Raw genomic sequence first — 22717 nt, forward strand, 5'->3', positions numbered from 1 at the left:
TGTTGCTTTATAAATTGCTAGATCTATACTGCTCCATGCAAGCAATTCATGCATTTTGTGGAACAGGAACTCTTTTCTTATTCTTCTATAAACTGTACTAAATCATTGTTACCTTTGATTTGCTTTGTAGTTGAACCTTTACATTGTGTGTATATATATATATATATATATATGTTTGTTACTTTTTCTTGAAGTTTTTAAGCCCCTTTTTGATTGAATGCAGGTTTTTAAGCCCCTGTTTGGTTGATGTCCATCTCATTCCACTGCCTTTTCTACCCACGTATCCCCTCCCCTTTCCTTCCTCCCCTTTGCCCTATCTAGAATTTGTCAATTCCTACCATGCCCCACTTCCAATCCCCATTATGAATCAGCATTCTTATATCAGAGAAAACATTTGGCATTTGATTTTTGGGGATTGTCTAACTCACTTAGTATTATATTCTCCAACTGCATGATTTTATTCTCTTTTAATGCTCTTTTAATCCATTGTGTATATATGCCACTTTTTTTTAAATCCATTCATCCACTGAAGGGTATCTAGGTTGGCTCCACAGTTTAGCTATTGTGAATTGTACTGCTATGAACATTGATGTGGCTGTGTCCCTGTAGTGTGCTGTTTTTAAGTCCTTTGGGTATAGACTGAGGAGAGGGATAGCTGGGTCAAATGGTAGTTCCATTCCCAGTTTTCCAAGGAATCTCCATACTGCTTTCCATATTGGCTTCACCAATTTGCAATCCCACCAGCAATGTATGAGTGTGCCTTTTCCCCCACATCCTCACCAACACTTACGTTGTTTGTATTCTTAATAGCTGCCATTCTGACTGGAGTGAGATGAAATCTTAAAGTAGTTTTGATATGCATTTCTCTAATTGCTAGAAATGTTGAACACTTTTTCATGTATTTGTTGATTGATTGTATATCATCTGGGTTTGATCCCCAGCACCACAAAAATTAAAAAATAACAACAGAAATTTATTTCTCTAGTCTTGACCTCTTTGAATTTCTTTTTATAATTTAAATTTTCCAAAGAAGATTCCTGAAAGTATGTATGAAATAGAACTTTTGTGCTCCTGCATGTTGGAAAATAGCACTTTACTTTGCACAGGATGGAAGATTTGGCAGGATGTGGAATTCTTTGTTAAAGACCATTCACTACAAACTTTGAAGGCTTTTAAAAGCTAAAATTTTAAACCAGCTTTTCAATAGATTTTGGCATTTAGTGTGGCAGAGAAAAACTTTAGGGTCATCCTAATTTTTGTTCCTGATTTTTTCCATCTGTATATTGGCAATGCTTATTTCTTTATTCTTAAAATTAAAAAAAGAAAAAGTTGTTTAGGTGTGGATATTCTTCGCTTATTTTTCCCTAGGAATTTGGTAAATGCTTTGGATCTTTTCAGTGTAAGAAACTTTGGTTTCTTTTGTCTCTGAGTTTTGCTTTTCCTCTAATATTTTTGCTCTTTCATCGGGGAGTCTTCTAATTTTAGGTTGAATATTCATTCTTCCTTCCATCTTAATCTTCCTGATCAGCATTTTTGGGGGTTCCTGTTTGATAACATAAGTTTTCTTTGAAAAGAAGAATCACATTGATGGACAGCCCCATCTACCTACCTACCCATATACATACATAAATTCAATCATACCTGTTACATAGATATTCTGTGTGGCAGTTACTTAAAGAACATTTTTTATCAGTGTTTTGTTTTTAGCAATATGTCTTTCTTACAAACATTTGAAATTTTCTGAAATACAGATATTTTTAAAAATTGAGGGGGAAAAAGTAGCTGCTTTTGCTCCAACCAAAAAAGTATACTTAAATTAGTAATGTCTCTCACTTTTTCCATGTGGCATCTTAGAATAGAGGAAATATGATTTAAACCTCAGTACAGGAACAAAGCAAATTTTACACTGGATTTTTAAACTGTAAATTTACTTAATAATTGGATAATGATCCTTTTTTTTCCTTCACCCCCTCATAAAAACTGTGTATTATGAACTAATAACTTGTTGAGAACCTGGCTCCCAACAGGCACATAATAAACAGTTTCTGTAGAGATTTAACTTTTTTATAGTGAAGTAACAATCTTCTTTATTGATTATTTCTACTCAAGAAAGAGATCTGTTGACTTCAGGCCTGTAGTCAATATTTAGCACATCTTTCTTTGATTGAATAAGTATTAAATATACAGTGTGTACAAGCACATGTGTGTGCATGACTGTGTGCATGTACATAAACATATAAGTACAAGAAAAGCCATGTCCTAAGCAGATAATCGTCCTTCATGTCTTTCTCAGACAATATGCTGACTTAAACTACTTGGAATATTGAACTTAAAATTGTAATTTTATATAGAACTGCAACCTGTGATTGAATTATTTATTAGATGCTTCTAATTTGTTCCAGGGAAACTTTGTTTTTGTTTATCTTTGTTGGGAAGTAACTTTGTAAGATCTGAGCTTCTAGAAGAAAGAGACACTTAAGGTGGAAATTGAGTTAAGTACTTCCTCAGCTTACATTTATTTCTTAGATATGTATAAATCCACACTTTGAAATATTTTATCATTGTTTCCAGTATAATTTCAGAGGTGTTATCACAAAGGGAAAAAAAAAAATGGCTCTGATACGTACTAAAAGCCACACTTCAGAATCTTCCCTTTGAAGTAATGTCATTTGCTTTTCTTTTTAATTTTAGTTCTGTTGACTTAAGAATGTTTGCGGACACTGTGGCAAATATTTAGTCAAATGAACAAAATAATCAGTGTTTCTAATGGAAGCGTTAATATATTTATTTAACTGCATGCGGTTTCTCTTGCTTTGTTCAGAGGGATTTCTGTAAACCTCTGAGGGAAGATGTCTCTAGGAGTGGAGAGCTAAATGGGTAGGTTGGGCCCCATCCTGCTTTATGTGAAATGGCACCTTGTGCTACCATGCCATACACTTTGTTGAAATATGCCAAACAGTTCTCATTTTACTCATCAGATTGGGCAGAGTGACTCATGGTGTGTGTTGGTCAGGATGAGCCAGGAATTCCATATCTTTTTGATGACAGTGTAGAACATTTGAGGAGGGACATTTGACAAAATGTTTTACAATTTATCCTGTATATTTATGTATGTGTACATATATACATGTGTACATGCTTAGGGATAAGGATGTTCTCTCCCTTTCCAACAAGACTACGAAAAAATTTAATGTCCACCTTGAAATCCTAGCTAAATAAATTATGATAAGATAATATCATACATAGGAATATTATATATAAGAGTACTTTGTAGCAATTGATGAATGAGGTATATCAAAATACACCAGTAAAGGGCTGGGGATGTGGCTGAAGCGGTAGCGCGCTCTCCTGGCATGCGTGCGGCCCTGGTTCGATCCTCAGCACCACATACAAAGATGTTGTGTCCACCGAAAACTGAAAAATAAATATTAAAATTCTCTCTCTCTCTCTTTCTCTTAAAAAAAATACACCAGTAAAGATGTCTAAGAAGTATTACATGAAAAAGTAAAGTGGTTTAACTATATAGTATGTATTCAGGTGTGTAAGGAAAAACCCCTCCTACATGTATCTATACATACAGAGCTTACGTGTGTATGGACAATTTTTGAAAGGAAACTTAAGAAGCTTCTTTGAGTTGGCAAGGACGTGGACAAATTCCTTAACTGAATGTCTTATACTTTTCAGTTTATATCCTTTTGTAACTTTTAATTTTTTTTCCAAGAGCACATACTATTTTTGTTGTAAAAAGTACCTCTGCCCTGCAGAGTTGTGTGCTTTTTATATTGACCAATGTCCTGATTTTAAATGTCCTCTTAAACTCATATAAATATAGTTACTTCATACTAGACAAAGGAGTCATAAACACACATTGGAGGAAAGATAGCCTCTTCAACAAATGGTGCTGGAAAAACTGGAAATCCATATATAGCAGAATGAAAGTTACCCCCCCATCGCTCCCCTACAAAAAACTCACCTCCAAATGGATCAAGGACTTAAGCATTAGATCAGATACCCTGCATCTACTAGAAGAAAATGCAGACCTAACTCTTCATTATATTGGCTTACAAACCAGGTTCCTCAACAAGACTCCCAAAGTACAAGAAGTAAAATCAAGAATCAATAAATGGGATGATACCAAACTAAAAAGCTTCTTTACAATAAAGGAAACAATCAAGAATGTGAAGAGTGAGCCTACAGAATGGGAGAAAAATCTTTACCACTTGCACCTCAGATAGAGCATTAATCTCTATCTGGACATATAAGGAACTCAAAAAAACTCCAAAAAAACCAAATAACTCAATCAGTAATGGGCAAAGGAATTGAATAGGCACTTCACAGAAGAAGAAATACAATCAGTCAACAAATATATGAAAAAAAGTTCAGTATCACTAGCAATTAGAGAAATGCAAATTAAAATTACACTGAGATTCCATTTTACTTAGTCAAAAGTGAAATGGCAATTATCAAGAATACAAGCAACAATAATTATTGGTGAGGATGTGGAAAAAAAGGGTACACTCGTATATTGCTGGTGCACTTTGGTGCAACCACTCTGGGAAACAGTGAGAGGTTCCTCAAAAAACTAGGAATGGAACCACCATTTGACCTGTTTATACCACTCCTTGGTATATATCCAAAGGAGTTAAACCTACAATTACACATCAATGTTTATAGCAGCTCACATAAATATAGTTACTTCATACTAGATATAGAGCTAAGCTAGGTGCTAGGAACCAACCTAGGTGCCCTTCACCAGATGAATGGATAAAGAAAATGTGTGTGTGTGTGTGTGTGTGTGTGTGTGTGTGTGTGTATAAACAATTGAGTATTTATTACTCAGCTCTAAAAACGAATGACTTTATGACTTTTGTCAGCAAATATATAAAAGTGGAGACTATCAGGCTAAGTGAAATAAGCCAATCCCCCCAAAACCAAAGGTTAAATGTTCTCTCTGATATGTGGATGCTAACACACAATAAGGGGGGATGGAGGATAGAAGTTCAGTGGATTTGACAAAGGGGAATGCTGAGAAGGGTGGGAGACAGGAATAGGAAAGACAATGGAATGAATCAAACATAACTTTTTTATGTTCAGATCTGACTACATGACCAGTGTAACTCCACATCATGTACAACCACAAGAATGGGGTCCTAATTAGAATAAGTTATACTCAATGTATGAATAATATATCAAAATACACACTACTGTCATGTGTTTCTAAAAAAAATTCAAAATAAAGAAACCTATAAATAAATAAATATCCTCTGGGAGTAAAGATCTTATGCCACTCTCCTATCTTCCCCAAGTGTTCTGTGTTCTGCAAAGTCCCCTCCAAAACCCAGAAGCTTGGAAGGAGCCTGGAAAGAAGATACTGTCTTCACTTCAGAAATGTTTCTGGGCTTCCCCTACTTTGGGGTGTTTGCTTTTTCCTAGATGAGGACTCTATTAGGGATCCTGTGTGTCAGGAGTCAGTGTTGTGCACTGATTAAGACAGATTCAGCCAAACTGCAGGCATCAAAATGTAGCTGTACCATAGTCAGTTGCTCATTCTCTCCATTTCCTTAATCTGTTTCCTTAGCTGAGAAATAGGGATAATAGTGCCTATTTTATGAAGTTGTTGTGAGAATTAAATGAATTATTACTGTAAGTAACATGATTGGAAAGGCCTGTATATAGTGAGTTCTATAAAAATATTTTTTGAAAATATAATTTGTCCCCGCACCCATGCCATTTGTCCTTAACAATAGAGTGGGTTTTCCTGCAAAAAAAAAAAAAAAAAAGTAATTTAAATGTATATACTTTGAATCTTGGTTATGTATAGTAATCATAGAGAAAATTGCTATCAGACTTATCCTTTTTATTTCTGTGTAAGGAAAGATAGTGGAATGAATCAAACATAACTTTTTAAAATGTTTTTTTTTTCCTTTTTTCAGATTTTCTCTTTATTCCTGGTTTAAAACAATTCTATTACAAAACACCTTGGGTTTTTTCCATTGTGTTTCTTGTGCATAATCCATTGATCTTAATCTTGGATCTGTAAGTTTATAGTTTCCATTTTGGCCTTGATTTCTTCAAACATATTTGTCTTTATGTATCCTCATCACCCCTGCCACTCCCATCTGTCTTCTCCTTTAGGGATTCCGCTTCCACAGTTTGCTATTTAGAGTTGTCTCATAGTTCACTTAGGCTGTTTCTTTGTCTACTTTTTAGGGCTTTTCCTCCTCTGTTTCATTTTGGAGAGTTGCTATGACCAGGTCTTCATCACAGTCTTCACATTTGGAACATCTAATCTGTTAATCCATCCAATATGTTATTATCACAAACGTTGGTGACTTCATCAGCTGGCCCCAAACCTGTTGTTCGGGTCTTTTCTCATTCCCTTTTACATGTCCACTCAACATTGTCAGCATTTCTTCTCGGTTTTTGTACAAAAACCATGTTAGGTGCTTTTGTCAAATGTTCACTTCTGAATCAGTTTCGATTGATTGGTTTTTCTTCTCATTACGAGCTGTATTTTCCTGCTTCTTTTTGATTGGGAGATGTCTGATTTTGTGACTTGAGGGCTTTGCTCCTGTCTGTCCTCATCACTGCTGCATCCCAGAGCCTAGGACAACTCTCTGGCACATTTTAGGCCCTCAGAGAAGATCTGTTGAGTAAATAAATAAATACCAGATACTATGCTGGGTGCCATTCAACACCATCCTGTGATGACACTGCCTTCTGTCAGGAGAGCAAAGTGAGAAAGAGCTTTTTCTATGAAGCAGGGAGAGTAGATGTTCAACAATCGGAACAACTAAAGAGAAAGGTCTGGTACAGATATTCAGGAAAATAGGGTTTATGAAAATGATTCCACTTTTTGCTTCTCTTGGCCATAGAAATCCTAGTTAACCAACTTCCTTTTAAAGATGTTTTCCAAGAATTTAGAAAAGTCTTAACAGTATTGGTATTCTGGATGTTTTGCCACAGGCAACATGATAAAGCGTTGAAGTTTATCATGTACTTTCCTTTGTGTTTGTATGCATCCTCCATCCCTCTGCCTCCACTGTGAACTTGGTGCTGGTGGAAAGGAATCGTGGAGCTTTGGTGTTGGAACCCTCTGATCAGGAGGAGAGGTGACCTTCCCTGGGGCAGCCATTACAGTGTGTCTTGCAATTTCACCTTCAAGGAGGCACTTGAAGGGCTGACCTAGTATGGAGAGCCTGACTGAGTCTTCAACCTTCTCTCTGCTATATGGATTCTGTGACAAATGTGCCAATTAAAGTGGTGGCTTTGTGATGAAGCCTCAAGTAACGAGACCCAGAATGTATCTTCGTTTTCTTCACATGGCTCAGCAGATGGAAACTACTTTCATTGCTACCACATTGTCCTGATTTAAATCAGGGTCCTGACACTGAAAAGGGAACTCTGCAGCCGATTAGCCAAGCCCCGAGTTAAAACTGTGTTGTTCTTGTTTGTGTTTCTCAGGGTGTTTTCCTGATTCTATTTCTGGCAGAGTCTTTGAAGAAGAATAGTTTTCTTTTGTGAATTAGTAAATGGAATTTTTTTTTTTTAAAATAATGGATGTGTATCTGAGAGCTTGAAGTATATGCATGTGCTTTTTGAAGAAAATATTTTCATTAATTCACCAAAGAAAAGTATTTGTTTAGGAAGATTTCTTGAAAAAAAATGTTAAGATAAAATATTCTTTAAATTGGTAAAAATTTCCCATATATTTAAAAACAGGTTATGTAAACCAAATTGGCAACAGAATATTTTGCTTCTAGTTCAAGGAAGCAAAAAAAAAAAATGCTTCATGTTTCATGACATAATTTCTGGCTTTCTAAAATAATCATATTTACATATAAGGCAGAAATATAGAACCATAGAGATCTATTTTTTGAATGAAAGCGTGTGATTTGTATCTTACATGTTAAATTTGAATAGTTCTTATTTTTAGGCCTAAAATAAGTATGCTTTTAATATTCTTTAGTGGGCTGGGGATGTGGCTCAAGTGGTAGCGCGCTCGTCTGGCATGCGTGCGGCCCGGGTTCGATCCTCAGCACCACAGACAAACAAAGATGTTGTGTCCGCCAAATACTAAAAAATAAATATTAAAAAAAATTCTCTCTCTCCCTCTCTCTCACTGTCTCTCTCTCTTTAAAAAAAAAAATAAAATAAAAATAAGAAACTAGACATTCCCTTTAAAAAAAAAAAATTCTTTAGTGCCATGTGATTTTAACTACAGCTTATTTTTCTTTCCAAAAGTCACTTAAAACAGGAAATGAGGCTTACCAAGTACTTGAACAATATTCTTTCATCTTGGTATTTACAAACTCTCACTTAGAAAAACAAGGCTCATGTGCAAACTCTTGGAATAACAGAGCACCTGCTCTTGAGTTCCTGCCAAGCATCCCTCCCCACTCAACCTGAACATTGTATTTTCATGAGCATTTCACAATATTTCTCATCCCTGTTCCCAGTCTTGACCCACTGACCCAAGAATCAAGAAAATGTCATGTTAGTGCCTACTAATTAGTGCACCCAGAGAGCCTTTTCATCTGGCCTTTCAACCTTCTGGAGGAAGGAGCACAAGCTGTCACTTGCATCATGCAGGGAAAATGAGCCTTTACTACATTTTCCCTGTTTTGCAAACAGCCGAATAAGCCCAGCTGAGCTAGAGATGAATATGCAGGTTAGGAAGAAATTAACCTAAAATGCACTAGTGTTTGCATGACAGTGTTACAGATGACACAGTACTGCTTTGTTGAAATACCCCAATGGACTTCCGCAAGCCTGAGTTTTTTAACCCGAGTATTGCTGTTGACTCACACTTTCATTTCAAAATTATCATAATCATCTGATGAAGTTATTTTAAAGTTATATAAAAATAAAACAGTTAAAAAATTGAGTAGCATTTCAATGCATGGAAGTTTCCCTTGTTTTAAGACGCATTTTTGGAGAATGCTATAATTTGTTTGTGAGCATATTTCGTTTGAGTGCTCATTAATCAGTGCTGTTGGGCCAGGGTCTCCTGAGCCTTCTGGGTTTGGGGGGAATCAGCTACTGTAATTAAAGGGATGAAATATATCATGGTCACAAACTTACTGCATCAGACAATTGAGGGTTTTATACTAGTAGAATTAATCTCTTTAATTTTTTCCTTAGGTGTTTAAGATAGAAGTGCTAATGAATGGAAGAAAACATTTTGTTGAAAAAAGGTACAGCGAATTTCATGCCTTGCACAAAAAGGTAACCTTTGGTTTTTGTTCTTTGCCTCCTTTTCTCTATATGGCAGATGATAAAATGTTAAGACTCCTTTCTGTGGTTCTAGGAGCACTAATATTTCTTGTGTATACATGGTTTCTATTATCATAATGTAAATTTCATTTTAAAATGGATTAATCAGTCTCTTAAAGGTATGCTTCCTGTGTAGATGGGGTTTCTCTTAGGATCATTTCCATATACAAATCTGAGGCTGCAAACCATTTGTAGTATACTGCATTGGATGTTATAGCTTCTGAAAGAATAAGACCCAGACCCTATTTTATCCATGAAATATACTTAATGTTCTGTGCAAAAGGGAAAAACAAAGTAAACTATCATTTTATGGAAAAAAATTTATTAAACTCAACTTATATGTACCTGGATAAGAGAATATACATGTATATGCATTTTTAAGACTGGGGAGCACATGCAAAAGAGGATCATAGATCCTCACCTTCTTTTGAGTTGTAAAGGGCCACTATAAAAGACTGATGTTTCAGTTCTAGAATCTATTTCTCTAAAAGTCTTATATAAAGGAAACAGAATGTAAAAGCAATAACTGAGTTGTAGGGGAAAATGATCAGTAATGAACAGAAAAGTGAACAGTTTTTATCTTTTAACCAAATTTAATTTTTTTCAGGTTACAAATTATTATTGGGGTGCTGAAATTCTCTTAATTAGAAATACCTTGTGAAATTGCTCAGAAAACTAACCATGTATGAGTCAATGCAATTTTACTATTTTTTTCATATGTATAAGATATATATATGTACATGTCAGTGTGTGTATATATATTTACCCACCCACATGGACTGTATATATATAAAATATATACATACACATACAATATGACATAATTCAGTCTCCCTATTGGTTAGGTGAGAAGTTAGATGATTAGATACTGAGTACATATTAAGAAAGAGAGTCATTTTTTTAAAAGATTTCTTTAATGACCCCTTCAATTTTCTGGGAAATATCATTGCATAAATAATTTGTGATGATGTACTAACTCTGTATTTAAACTTTTAAAACATTTTTTTTTCAAATTTAAGTTTTTCCACTGTGTTTAATCAGAAAAATGGAGAATTGAGTATAAACTTTAACAGAATATTGTTGGGAGGTTAGTGAGCCTGTTGCTCTCTGTTTTCCTTTAAGGGGAGCTCCAGGTTGTCTGTATGCTTCTCTGTTAGGACAGCAAGGGATAATTCACAATGAATCCTCCAGTTCAAATTTTGTTAAGCTCACTTTCAAAAAAAAAAAAAAAGAATTACAGGTGAAGAGCTATTTAGGCCAGGTTTTGCCAGCAAATTTTCTAAAGCACCAATTCCAGAGGCTCAAAGAAAAAACAAACCTGAAATCTAGGTCTCACTTCCTTTTCATGGAATTCTGTTTTCATTCATTTTTTGGAGGAAACAGGCTCTGGAGAGGTTCTGCTGGATACCTAATGAACTTAGTCTCTCCAGGGAGAGAGAGTAAGACCAGCTCTCCCCCCACACCCCACTCATCTTCTGCCAACCAGTCTGGACTGGGCAACCTGTCATGTGTAGGTTCCTTCCTAACTGCCTGGGTCAGCACCCAGTCCTGCATGACCCGACAAAGCCCAGCTCTTCTCTCCAGATACTGGGATTGGCTCACAGGAAGCACAGCTGGGCGATTGCCAATTAGGCCAGCTCTGAGCAGGCTGCCCAGGCTGCTGGAGTGGAGGCTCACTCACCCTCTTCTCTAATTCAGTTTGTTTTCCTCTGCAGCAAAGGACCTTCTCCCCAGTGATCTAGGCAATTCTTAGGTATTTGAAATCAGAAAAAAATTCCTAGATTTACTAGGACTTGCTCTCCTCTCAATTTCTACAGTTCTATTAATAATTTTAACTAGTCTCATAATTCCATAACAAAGTCTGCTAGAGTTAAAACAGTACAAATTCTCAAATTCTTCAATTTTGCTTATTTCTGGCAGCTTTGTTAAAATATTTGTTATATCATTACAGGGACATAGAGACAAAAATAGGTTTGTGGGGCAGAGTTTTAGTTGGGATGCACTGTCTAATCTTCTGCATTCTAGAGGTGATAGCCACTGCTAGAAAAGTCGCCTTTACTTCTATTAAAGAGATAAAGTTTCCTCTACTTGCCCCATTTGACTGTATTAGATTTCACAAAATGCTAACTACAAAGGCAATTAGATATAAGTAATAGTAAGATGTAAAAAGAAAAATCATTCTGTAATCTTGATTGTAAAAGTGTGTGCTAAGGATTAAATGGGTAAAAAAATTAATCCAAATACTGTACACAACTTTATTGATTCTGTTGCCCATGTGTGGCCTCATTGTCTTTACAGTTTTCCATATTTGAATTTTGTAACAGGTTATGAATGTTATATGTTTACCAAGAATTATGTTCCCTTAAATGTAGTTGAATCTATTGTCATTTAATTTTCTTGAAATATTCAACTATTTCTGCAGTGTATGTAATTTATTCTCTCACCTATCTTGATTTTTCTTACCTTTTACATTACATTTCACTTTTGCTTAAAGTGTTTAACCAGCATCCCCAAGTTGACTCTAAATAACATATGAGCTATTTGCAAGTGCTTTGCACCTTTAGGATAATGAATGAATAGCTTCTGTCCATGCACCACAGCGACACACACACACACACACACACACACACACACACACAAAATGCTGCCTAGCTGATTGTCATTGCTGATTTAAAGGCAGAAACTAAAACCATTACCTACTTGTCAGTTTGATAGTGTTAAAGAAAGTCCTTAATGCTTATTATTTCTCCTGAACTTTTATAATTGAACTTGTTAAAGTACTGTTTACATCTTTCTTAGAATTGTTTTTCTAACATTTGGAAAAATGTAAGAACTTCTTTCTATGTATGCATTGTTTTTCTCCCTTCAACTTGCTTTTAAATTATAAACCAAACTCTCTTAAAAATTTTTTTTTATTTGTAGATGGACACAATACCTTTATTTTATTTAGTTTTATGCAGTACTGAGGATCAAATTCAGTGCCTCACACGTGCTAGGCAAGTGCTCTACCACTGAGCTACAGCCAAAGCCCCATAGCAGATTTTTAATGTAACTGGCAAGCATGAGAGTGTAAGGCTCACAGCACCCCATTAACTTGAACTTTATTTCTTCAAAAATTGTGTTTGTTTATTTGGCAGCACATATGCCTTGTTGTTGTTGAATTGGTATCTCTTTAGTTTACTTAATAGTTGTAGCTTTTTTTCAAATTGTCTATTTATGTGTGTTCTCATAAATACCTGGTCTTATTGTTTTTGCTTATTAGCAAAAATTGTGTGGCCTTGAAATAAAATATTAGCCATTTGCTGAAAGTATATTTTACCTAATGGCTATTTAATTTTGGTTATGAAGTTATTTTAATTTGAAAAGAATTTTATATTTTTATGTTTTATAATATGTCCATTTTTACTCTTTTAAATTTGTCATTTCTTCTAGAACTATGATGAGTATTTGATTCTTTTTTTTTTTTTTTAAGTTTCCATAGATTGTTATTTTTTCAAGTGTGAACTCTGGACCACCTAAGTGCTGATTTCAGGATGCCAATCAGACTCTGATGCAGCTCAGGAATCTGCATATTAAACCAGCCCCCCAGAGGGATCTTAATGCTGATTCATGTTTGATAAATTCTGTTATGGCTTATATTTTTAAAGAAATTACTTACAACACAGCCCCTCTCACCTATCACACATACACACCCACAAGGTGTAGAGCCATACCACTCAAGGTTTTAAGCCTCGAAGTGCTTCCCTACATTCTCTTGCCTGCATTATCCAGAATGTCACTCAGTCCTGTTGATTCATTCTTCTAAATTTCTATAACATATACCATTTTATTTTTCATTGTGTACTCCCACCATCCCAGTCCAGAGCTACTGTGGATTAGTGTTGCATTACCCATTTCTTATTCCTGTCTTCTTTCCATTCTCTGCTGCATGCAGTTTTCCTAAAGCACCATTTCCATCTTTAGTCTTGCACTCATTCTGAAATAGGCCTGTATTGTCTGCCACACCATAGACATTGACTCTCAAGGCCCATATTCTTAAACCTCGAATTGTGTCCTAGTTTCACTATAACACTAAGTGTCACCAAGAACTTAATGGCTTAAACCAACATGCCTTTATTATTTCACTCCAAATGGGTTGATAGGACTACATTCCTTCTGGGGGCCTTTAGGAGAGAACCAGTTTTGCCTTTTCCAGCTTCGAGAAGCTGCCTACCTTCCTTGGTTCATGGTCCTCTTTCATCTTCAAAGCCAGCAATCACGTTCCTCCAGCTTCTGCTTCCACCATAACATCTGCGGTCACATCTCCTCTCTTTGATTTTGACACACCTGCCTCCCCCTGTGGTAGCACTGAGCCCAGTAACCCAGGAAAGGCATCCTACTTCAAGATCCTTTGTTTAAATCTCCTCTATAAAGCTCCCTTTTCCATATAAGGGAATATATTTTTAGATCCTAGGGTTTAGGGATTCTTGGGCATCATTGAGGAAGCCATTATTCTGTCTTCCTCAAACTCTTTTCTGGGCTGGCCTTATTTCTCACTGCTCCTCCTAAGACAATATCGGCCCAGCCACTCTGTCTCTCCCTGCACCCAGGTATCTGCTGTGAAAATCACCACCTTTCTCTCTTGTCAGGCTGAACATCCTTCTGTGTTCTGACCATTCCAACCAATCCAACATGTGTCAGTTTCTCCTCCTTCCATGCCAGTTTCCTTGGTTCCCTAATGTCTTTGTCCTGGAATCTCTTCCATTTAGAATAGAAATTTCTACTTAAACACTCAAAACATCTAAGATAATTAAAACTTAGTCATCCCTAAATTTTGTCAAATTAGAAGATAATTTTGTTTTAAAGGAGGGACCAAGCCTTATCTTTTGTATCTTTCTTGCTGTTAGAGTGTTGGGTACATATTAGGCATTGAATGAATATTTGGCAAATGGGATATTAGGAGAACTCCCTGCACATTCTTATGTGGAAGTTTATTCCACTGAAGTTTGACTGCTGGTCCCAATAGACCTACCTGGATCCTTCATAGCTCCCACTGTGCTAGCATAGGATAGGAAAAAACCCCACTGCCACCCTGAAACAAAGCAAGGCCCCCCTCCCTCATTCTTTGCAGCAGGGTGCCCTTTCTGCAGGTCAAGCAAGTCTTCTGTGAGCCCTCAAGCTTGTAAATGCCTCCCCTATGCCCCATCTGCCCCTGTCCATGACCCCTGACAGCCAATTAATTTACCATTTTCAATGTTGGTGCTTGAGAGGAGTTTTACCTTTGTAGACCCCAGATCTCATGCATGGGCAGGAAAACCTTCCCTGCAATGCAAACTGTTAAGCATATTTTAGTTTTCCTGCCTTCCCAGCTGTTTTCTGTCAGTTCCAGCCCACCCTTTTTATTCACCAAAGTTTTCAGTGAAACATGGTGCTGGTTCTCTTTAACATTAACTGTCCTCATTTTTGTTATTGCATACATTGGGCTTGAGTCAAATAGTGCATTCTCTTCTATTTAATTTAATGAAGCACACATTTCAGAAGAACCAGAAAACTGCTGCATGGGATCAGACTAAGAGTACCATGTCATGCACTGTCTCTAAAGGGAACCCCGAGAGAATGGGGGTGACGATATGCGGGGAGGGTCGTTTTGCTGCTTTAAATTCTTTTCTTTTCCGTTGTTTTTGTTCATGTGTTTTGGACAAAGTATTTCCCATCCTTTCTGTGGAACATGGTTGATTTTTTCCAACCAATGTGTATGCCAGCATCTATACAGAGTAAGTTCTATGTAGATCCTCACAGGACAGTAAGGAAAAGGAAGCAGTGGCACCAGGAGAAGCGGATTGTGTTTGTGGGTATCGTGGAATCTGGTACTTATCTGCGTGGATCAGAAAGGCCGTGTGCCTGGACGCGGCTGGACCAGGACAGTTAATCATCGGAGGAAGCGGCAGAGAAGTATTCATCTTGCAAGCAGCTGAGCCCTACTGGAAACGCATTGTCCCGGGTTTGTCTCTCATCTAAAGCAATCCATTACTCACCCGCCAGTGTCACAGGTCCAGCCGCGGCGATGATGGGCTTCCTCAGCACTGCTCACATAAATAAAAAGGAAAAATGTTTTCAGTGCTGTATCTGTGGGATTCAAAAAAAAAAAAATCAAAAGAGAGAGGAGACAGATAATGGAGTTGATTTTCTGAAATATAAGACAAATTGTGATTCAATAATTTGAAAGGAAATTTCTATGTGTGTAAATGGAAACTTAGCAAGCTTATTACCACAGAAAAAATGAGCATCCTGACCTCGTTCTTGTTGGGGAAATCCCTCAAGTAGTACAGAGATGAGATAGCCGTCTGTTCCCTTGCAGGCAGTGCCGAATTCCTTCCTCCTCCTCTCTGGCACTGTCCTCTTCTCCCAGCCCTGGATTGGTCAGTAGGTGAACAGGTAACAGTAGGTGAACCCCTTTACAGAACAAAGCCCACCTTAGGCCACCAGCCACCTCCGTGTCCATCCAACCATACTCTTCCTCTCAGGAGTCCTTCTAGGGAACCCCATGCTTCCCTTGGTACCCCTCCTCTCGAGTACCCATGGTCATTGTGTGGTCTGGTCGTGCCCTGCCCCCTCTTCTTGAAACATTTTTCTAGAGAACTTGATTTTCACTCTCCCCCACCCTCTGCCCTCCCCTCAGAGTTGGGTCTCTCAGCCTTGGCCCTCCTTGTATTTTTCCATTGCAGCATAATAAATTACCACAACCACAGACATATAAGCTTAAAACAACAGAAATTATCTCCAAGTCTCTGTGGGTCTGGAGGCCAGGCCCAGGGGTCCTGGGTTCTCTGCTGAGCATCCCACCTGGCTGAAATCAAGGTGCTGACCAAGGCTGTGGACTCTGAAGCTCAGAGTCTTTCTTCTGAGGTCATTCAGGTGGACTTCCATGCCTTGTAGTTGCAACACTGAGTCCCCCACCCCTTTCTTTCTTTCTTTTTGTTTTTTTGGTGGCTGTTGGCCAAAGGTAGGTTTCAGCTCCCAGAGACCATCCTTGGGTCCCAGCCAGGTGATACACTTACAGCATGGCAGCCTGCTATGACTGAGGCTTGCAGAACACAAGGTGGTCATGGAGGTGACTGCCCTGAGGGCTTCACAGTTCTGCCCTTGGCCAGGGTGAGGGGACTCTGCAGGGCATCTGAACCATGGGCCCTTTTCCTTCATTTGGACCTAACTCCTGCTTTCATCTCCTGTGGTTCCATGGCTGTAAATACACTTCTACATTCTGATTCCCATGTTTACAGACCTTCTACAACTGATTACCCATCACCCCAACCTGGGTGCCTGTGGGGCATCTCCAAACAGAACAAAGGATATGTTAGGAGTATCTCTGGTTGCATACAATAGAAACTTAACTGGATTTCTTGAGGAAGAAAGAGTTTTATTATTCTTGCACAGAAGAAAATTAAAAGTAAGCAGTCCCAGGTGATGGAGCAATTCCACTACATCACATTCCGGCCTCCTCCTGAAATCCTGCTTCATCAGCCTTACCTTCACAGTTGATTTTTACCCTTTTGGTTATAACATAGCTGCCATCCTTCCAGGCATTGCTTCTGCATTCCTGGCAGAAAGAAATATTGCTTCTTGTGAGAAAATAGGAACACTCCCTAGTAGACTTGTGCTGCATTTCATTCACAACCCTGTCACATGCCACTGTAATTACAAGGGAACTTAGAAATTCAAGAGTTTTAACTCAGCATGTTGGCACTCTAAATGACATTTTTTTTTAAATTGTTGATGGTAGTGGTGAACTTTTGGTTTTTGGTTTACAAAGAGGGAATGAGTATTGGGCAGGCAGCTAGCAATGGCAGCTACATTCCCCTATTCATGTGGGATTAGATTTGGTCAAAGTGACTCTAAAACCAAAATAATGGTGACATTAACAAATCCCACTTTGCTTCTCTCTCACGTGAATGCCTGGGCTATCGAGGCAGTTTTGTGATCATCAGGGACCTGGGCTTTTGTTGCTGTCCATTCTCAATATGTAGCTTCTGCCTCATCATCAAAGGTGGCTGCTACTGTGTGGGTAGTTTAGCTAGCAGAAGGGGAAAAAGAAAAAGAAAAAGAAAAGCCCTACCTTTGAGAACCTTTCCTGGAAGTTGCACATATATGTTTGTTTACCTACCTGTGACCAGAATTCTGTCACATAGCCACACATAGCTTGAGGGGGAGGAGGGCTTGGGAAATGTGTTCCTTATTCTGAATGGCCACATACTCACCTGAGGATCAGGAGTTGTATTCTGTAGAACACAAGGACAGTGGATTTGGGGGGGAAATTAGTCCATGAGCCACTTATCCCACTCTACTACTTTTCAGTAAGGTGACAACCAGGTCACTCATAGAAGGGCTGCCAGGGAAATTAAAAAACCTAAGAAAGGGGCTGGGGCTATAGCTCAATGGCAGAGTGCTTGCCTACCATGTGTGAGGCACTGGGGTTTGATCCTTAGCATCACATAAAAATAAACAAATAAAATAAAGGCATTCTGTTCATCTACAACTACAAAAAAATTTTAAAAGAAAGAAAGAAAAGACCTAAGAGGGAAGATCTGTCTTAGAGCTATCCTAATTGCACACACCCTGTGACCTTCCATCTGCCATCTCCATGGCCAGCACGCAGTCATAAGCACCATCACTTTTTGCCTGGGTTTCTGTAGGCGCTTTTGACTGTTCTTCCTACTCTTACTCCAGGCCCTGGGTCGTCTATATTGCTCCTGGAACCCAGCATGTTTTCCTTAAAGTCAAAATTATATCACATACCAGCTTCCCACTTTGCAGTATCTGGCACTGCCACCTCTCATCCAGTCCATCTCCTGCTTTCTGGTTTTGAATACCTCAATCCTGTCACTCCTTTAACGTTCCTCCAGCTCCCCACCTGGGTCCCTCACAAACATGATTCAGGTTGCTCCTAGATTCTATCACCTCACACAGGCCTTCCCAAATGCTACCCCCCTTTCTGATGCCGGCTGTCTTTGCCCTGTTTTATCAACTTGCTTACTGTTTGTTACATTTATTGTTAATTGTTACTGTTTATGTAAGCTGTATGCAGCAGAAATGTCTCCAGCACCTAGAAGCATGAAGGAGCTCAATCTGTTGAATATTCCATGACTACCTTCAGGGGCTCCATTTTCTCTGGAACTTTTTTCTGACTGGTGAAAGAATAATGTGCTTTAATGAATTCTAGAACTTACTCAGTGTTTCTGTAATATTTACTTAATGGAACTAACCTCACTTTGGATAGCTCCCCTCCCCAGATCCATGGATTTTCTACTACAACCCAGACTGGTTGTTCTTTAGGCCTCTTCTGCCATCTTTGGATTTCCCACCCCAAGGGGCAGAACTATGAGTTCTAATCCTATTTCTTCTCCTCTTTGCGTTAAGCTCTGTTTTCTGGAATTAAGTTCTCAAACAAGGCATAGGAGATGAGTGTTCTGAGTCTGCATGTCTGAAAATGCCTTCATTCTCTCACTTGATTGGTAGTGTGGTTGGTTGTGGAAGTGCGTTTTCAGGTGAAATCTTTGGGGTATCTTCCCGTATTCATTGTTGCTGTTGAAGAATCAGTTGCCACCAGAGACGTGTTTCCCCTGTTTGTGACCTCATGTTTTCCCCTGTCCTCTCTCTATCATTGATGTTCTGAAATCCCAACAGACATATAATATATTATGCTGACGCCCAATTAATTCTTAATCTGAAGACATATCTTTTTTTAGGTCATATGAAAGTGATTTTTATGTCTGGGTTCCATTCTATTCTTAATGGATTATTAAGTCTAATTTCAAACAACCTGAATTTATTCTCTTTATGTTTTATCATTTCATTGATCCCTTCTTTCTTTTGTTCTACATTTTGGAAGATTTCCATGATTTTGTATTCTACCACTTTTTTTTTTATTTGTGTCATTTTTAAATTTTCAGATCTTTCCTCTTTTCTGATTGTTTCTTCATTCATAGTAACCTGTTCTTTTTTTATATAGAAGCATATCTTCTCAAGTCTTTCTGCAGGTAATAAAACAAATTGTTAAAAGTCTCACCTGTTATTTGATGTGTCTGTTTCTTTTGGGATTAGTTGTTCCATTTGTTGTTGTTGTTGTTGTTGTTTTGGTCCCTTTTCTTTCATAGTGCTGGTTTTCCTATGAAACTGAACCTTGATTGCCCATCCAACTAGATTAATTATTCCAGGTATTCTCTGTCTTGAATACATAAATCTGCTCCTTCTACTGAGTGTGTGGAATACAGGGCTGCCTTTCTGTCTTAGTCTCATCATTTTTCTGTGTCCCATTCCCTATGGCTCCTTGCTTTTTAAAAAACACTATCAAGATTAAATCCAGACATCAGTAACCTTTTTTAAAAGGGGATTTGTTTTTTCCTCTCAAAAAAGCCTGGCAGTGGGCAATCCACAGTTGATATGACTGCTCCAGGAGATTGTCCTGCACCCTGGCCTTTTCTTTCTGCTTAGTCACTTAGAACACCTGTCCTCTGTCTTCAGAATTCCCTCATGGAAATAAATGTTTACAGTTGCTCCATAGGCACATGCTAGGCAGGAAAAAGGTGAAGGGGGCAGGGGACTGAAGGTGCAGCCAGTTGAGTCTGGTTCACGTGGAAAGTTTTTATGGAAAGTCTTTTGCTGTGGCTTCTGGTTATATTGCATTGGCTTCCACTATCCTCAAGGGGCGTTGGGAAATTTAGTTTTTTAGCTAATAATGAAATACTTTATTTTCCCAAATTATATAGGAGTTCTGTTGTTAAGGAAGAATAGATTTTTGAGTTTGCAGCCATTGCCTTCACACTGTGATTTCAGTGGTACTTGGAAGAAGGGAGGAGGCCACACAGGCTCAACCCCAAGACTTGAAATGGAAGTGCTAATCTTTGAAATGCAGAGTCTCCCTCTTCGTGCCTGGAGTGGATAATGTTGAATGTATTCTTCATAGGGGAAGAATTTTTATTATATGTTTAATGACCCATATTTAATTGTGTGCATTTTCTTATTCATTATGATGCTTTTCTCTTTGCATGTGTTGGGAAGGAGGAACCTTTGCAGGTTTTTCCAAATCTTGAATTGGACCATTGAGATTCGCTCTATTTTTAGAGGCAGTGTATTAGTGTCCTACTGGTAATGTAGTATCATAAATGAAGTGACTTAAGATAACACAAATTTATGATCTTGCACTTCTTGAGCTCAGAAGTCCAAAGTGAGTTTTACTGGGCTAACTAACATCCAGGTAGTCAACAGGACTGTGTTCCTTCTGGAGGCCATAGGGTATCATCTGTTCTAGCTTCTAGAGGTTGCCTGGGTTTGGGGTCTCTCATTTCAAAGCCAGTCCCCTGGCATCTTTCAGTCTTTTTCTGGCTCCGACCCTCCTGCCTCCCTTTTGTAAGGATTCTTGTGATTGCATCAAGCCTGCCCTGATAATCCAGGATAATCTACCTGTTTTAAAATCATTAATTTAACCAAATCTGCAAAATTCCTTTTGCCATATAAGGTAACATTCACAGGTTTAGGATTTGGTCATCTTTGGGGGAAGGAAATTATTCTGCCTACCACAGGCAACTGTAACTCAGCTTTGAACAGAATTTTCTTTATATCGTTTCCTGAAACTGCTGCCTAGGAAGAAGTAGCTAAGAACTATCATTCAGTTTTCATGAACAGAATATGAATTTAATTGTTAGGGATGTTGGAAAGATTATCCTCTATTCCATTATAGAATTGTCAAGAACCTCTGCAAGCAATATGGTCTAATTCATGTGGCATTTCTAGGGACAGTGGTTATAAACAATTGTATTTGGTTTTGCTTTCTTAGGTGAAAAATATGTGGAAAGACTTTTTATCAGAAAATTACTTGAAACAAAATTTTGTTCCATTGATTTCTTTTACAAAGTAAATAGATTTTTAAAACTTTTTTTTTTTTTTTTTTTTTGCTTTTTGTCTTGTTTACTGAACTTTTGCTTTTTTCAGGAAAAGTAATTTCAATATGAAATATCAATAGTAACAACTACCAGAACACAACATTCTTGTTCTAAAATCTGAACAGTTAGGACAACTAAGTAACGAATTTTTTGACAAAATTCCAACATAATTATCTTCTCCCCAACTTTTATTATTATTATTATTATTATTATTAGCTATAACAGTGCTTTACTTTCTTTTATTGGTTCCCTGATCATAATGTCATTATAATTTTTTCTCTCATATTCTTGTCTTTATAGCTTAAGAAATGTATAAAAACTCCAGAAATCCCTTCTAAACATGTCAGAAACTGGGTCCCAAAAGTTTTGGAACAGCGACGACAAGGTTTGGAAACATATTTACAGGTAAGATATGTTTAGATCCTCAGTTAATATAACCTAAATAGTTGTATGTCTTACTATTTTTAAGAGTATATGAGAGTGATACAAAAATATATAAAGAAGCAAAATATTCTTAATTAAAATAAAGGAAGTTTTATAATTATAAAATGTTGTTGGTTCATTGATTCTAATTAGTTTCTATTTAAAATTGTTTTTTGCTATAGGGAAGTGAAAATATGGTACAAAGGGAAAAACTGACATAAAGAGGACCTATCCATTTTTTAAACTCACATCTACAAGCACTTTGTTTTTGTGTTTTGTTTTCTTCCCCGGGTTTATTGCTTCTTCATAGCAGCCCCAGCCTTCAGGTTTTGGGTGTTTGGGGACAGATTGGTTTAGTAATAAAAAGTGAATTTTTAGTGGACCCCACTAACATACCTATAGAATCACACTGAGGGGGTATCACCTGTAACAAAGCACCTCCTTCTTTGAAAATTAGAGTCTATGTGTAGGAAGAACGCATTAGGAGCTCTTTCTGCAGCAGAGGAGAAGCAGAACTACCTGAGTGAGACCAAGGCACTCTCCACTGGTGAATGAAAAGCAAAGGGAAAAGGCTGAACAGTTTCAGGTTCTCTGAACTTAAAACCAAAAGCCCCAGAGGCCTGTGATAAATATTCAGTGAAAACAAAACACAAGTCCAAGGCAATGCTCAGGACAGGGTTGGGATAGGCCACCTGAGGTCAGCTAGTGCTCCTCACCTGAGCCAGAGAGGATCCATGTGTGGGAATGACTGAGGCAGACAGGGCAGGAGCAGAGAAATCTTGCCTCTCAAAAAAAAAAAAAAAAAAAAAAAAAAGGAGCTGGACTTCACTAAGAGGAATTCAGGACTGATTCTTCCAAGACATGTTCCATCAGGGAAATAAGCAGCCACAACTGTGTTCTTCTTTTAATATCATAGGAAGAGGAGGGAGTGTGTAAAGCCACTGTGCTTTTTCCTCTACAGAGGATGGTTGTGGATGGTTGTGCCTGAATCACTGGTGATTTGATGCTGAGGAGAGGCTGTGCTTGGTGATAAACTCAGAGGACTTCTCTCAGATGGCAGAAGTCTTCTCCTGGCCCCCTGTAGTTGGCCTGGTCTTCACACA

At 37.8% G+C, this 22717-nt stretch overlaps 1 protein-coding gene across 1 annotated transcript in view; it reads left to right on the forward strand.

The window, feature by feature from the left end:
* The window catches only part of SNX24 (sorting nexin 24), a 162950-nt gene that overhangs the window by 80595 nt on the left and 59638 nt on the right, over window positions 1-22717 (forward strand). Inside the window, exons 2-3 of the mRNA XM_081307442.1 lie at window positions 9145-9228; window positions 21492-21596. Coding sequence (XP_081163568.1) covers window positions 9145-9228; window positions 21492-21596 — 189 coding nt within the window. The remainder of the gene's footprint in view (window positions 1-9144; window positions 9229-21491; window positions 21597-22717) is intronic.

This window comes from Spermophilus citellus (assembly GCF_964194105.1).
Source record: "Spermophilus citellus genome assembly, chromosome: 1".
NCBI classification, from domain to species: Eukaryota; Metazoa; Chordata; class Mammalia; order Rodentia; family Sciuridae; genus Spermophilus; species Spermophilus citellus.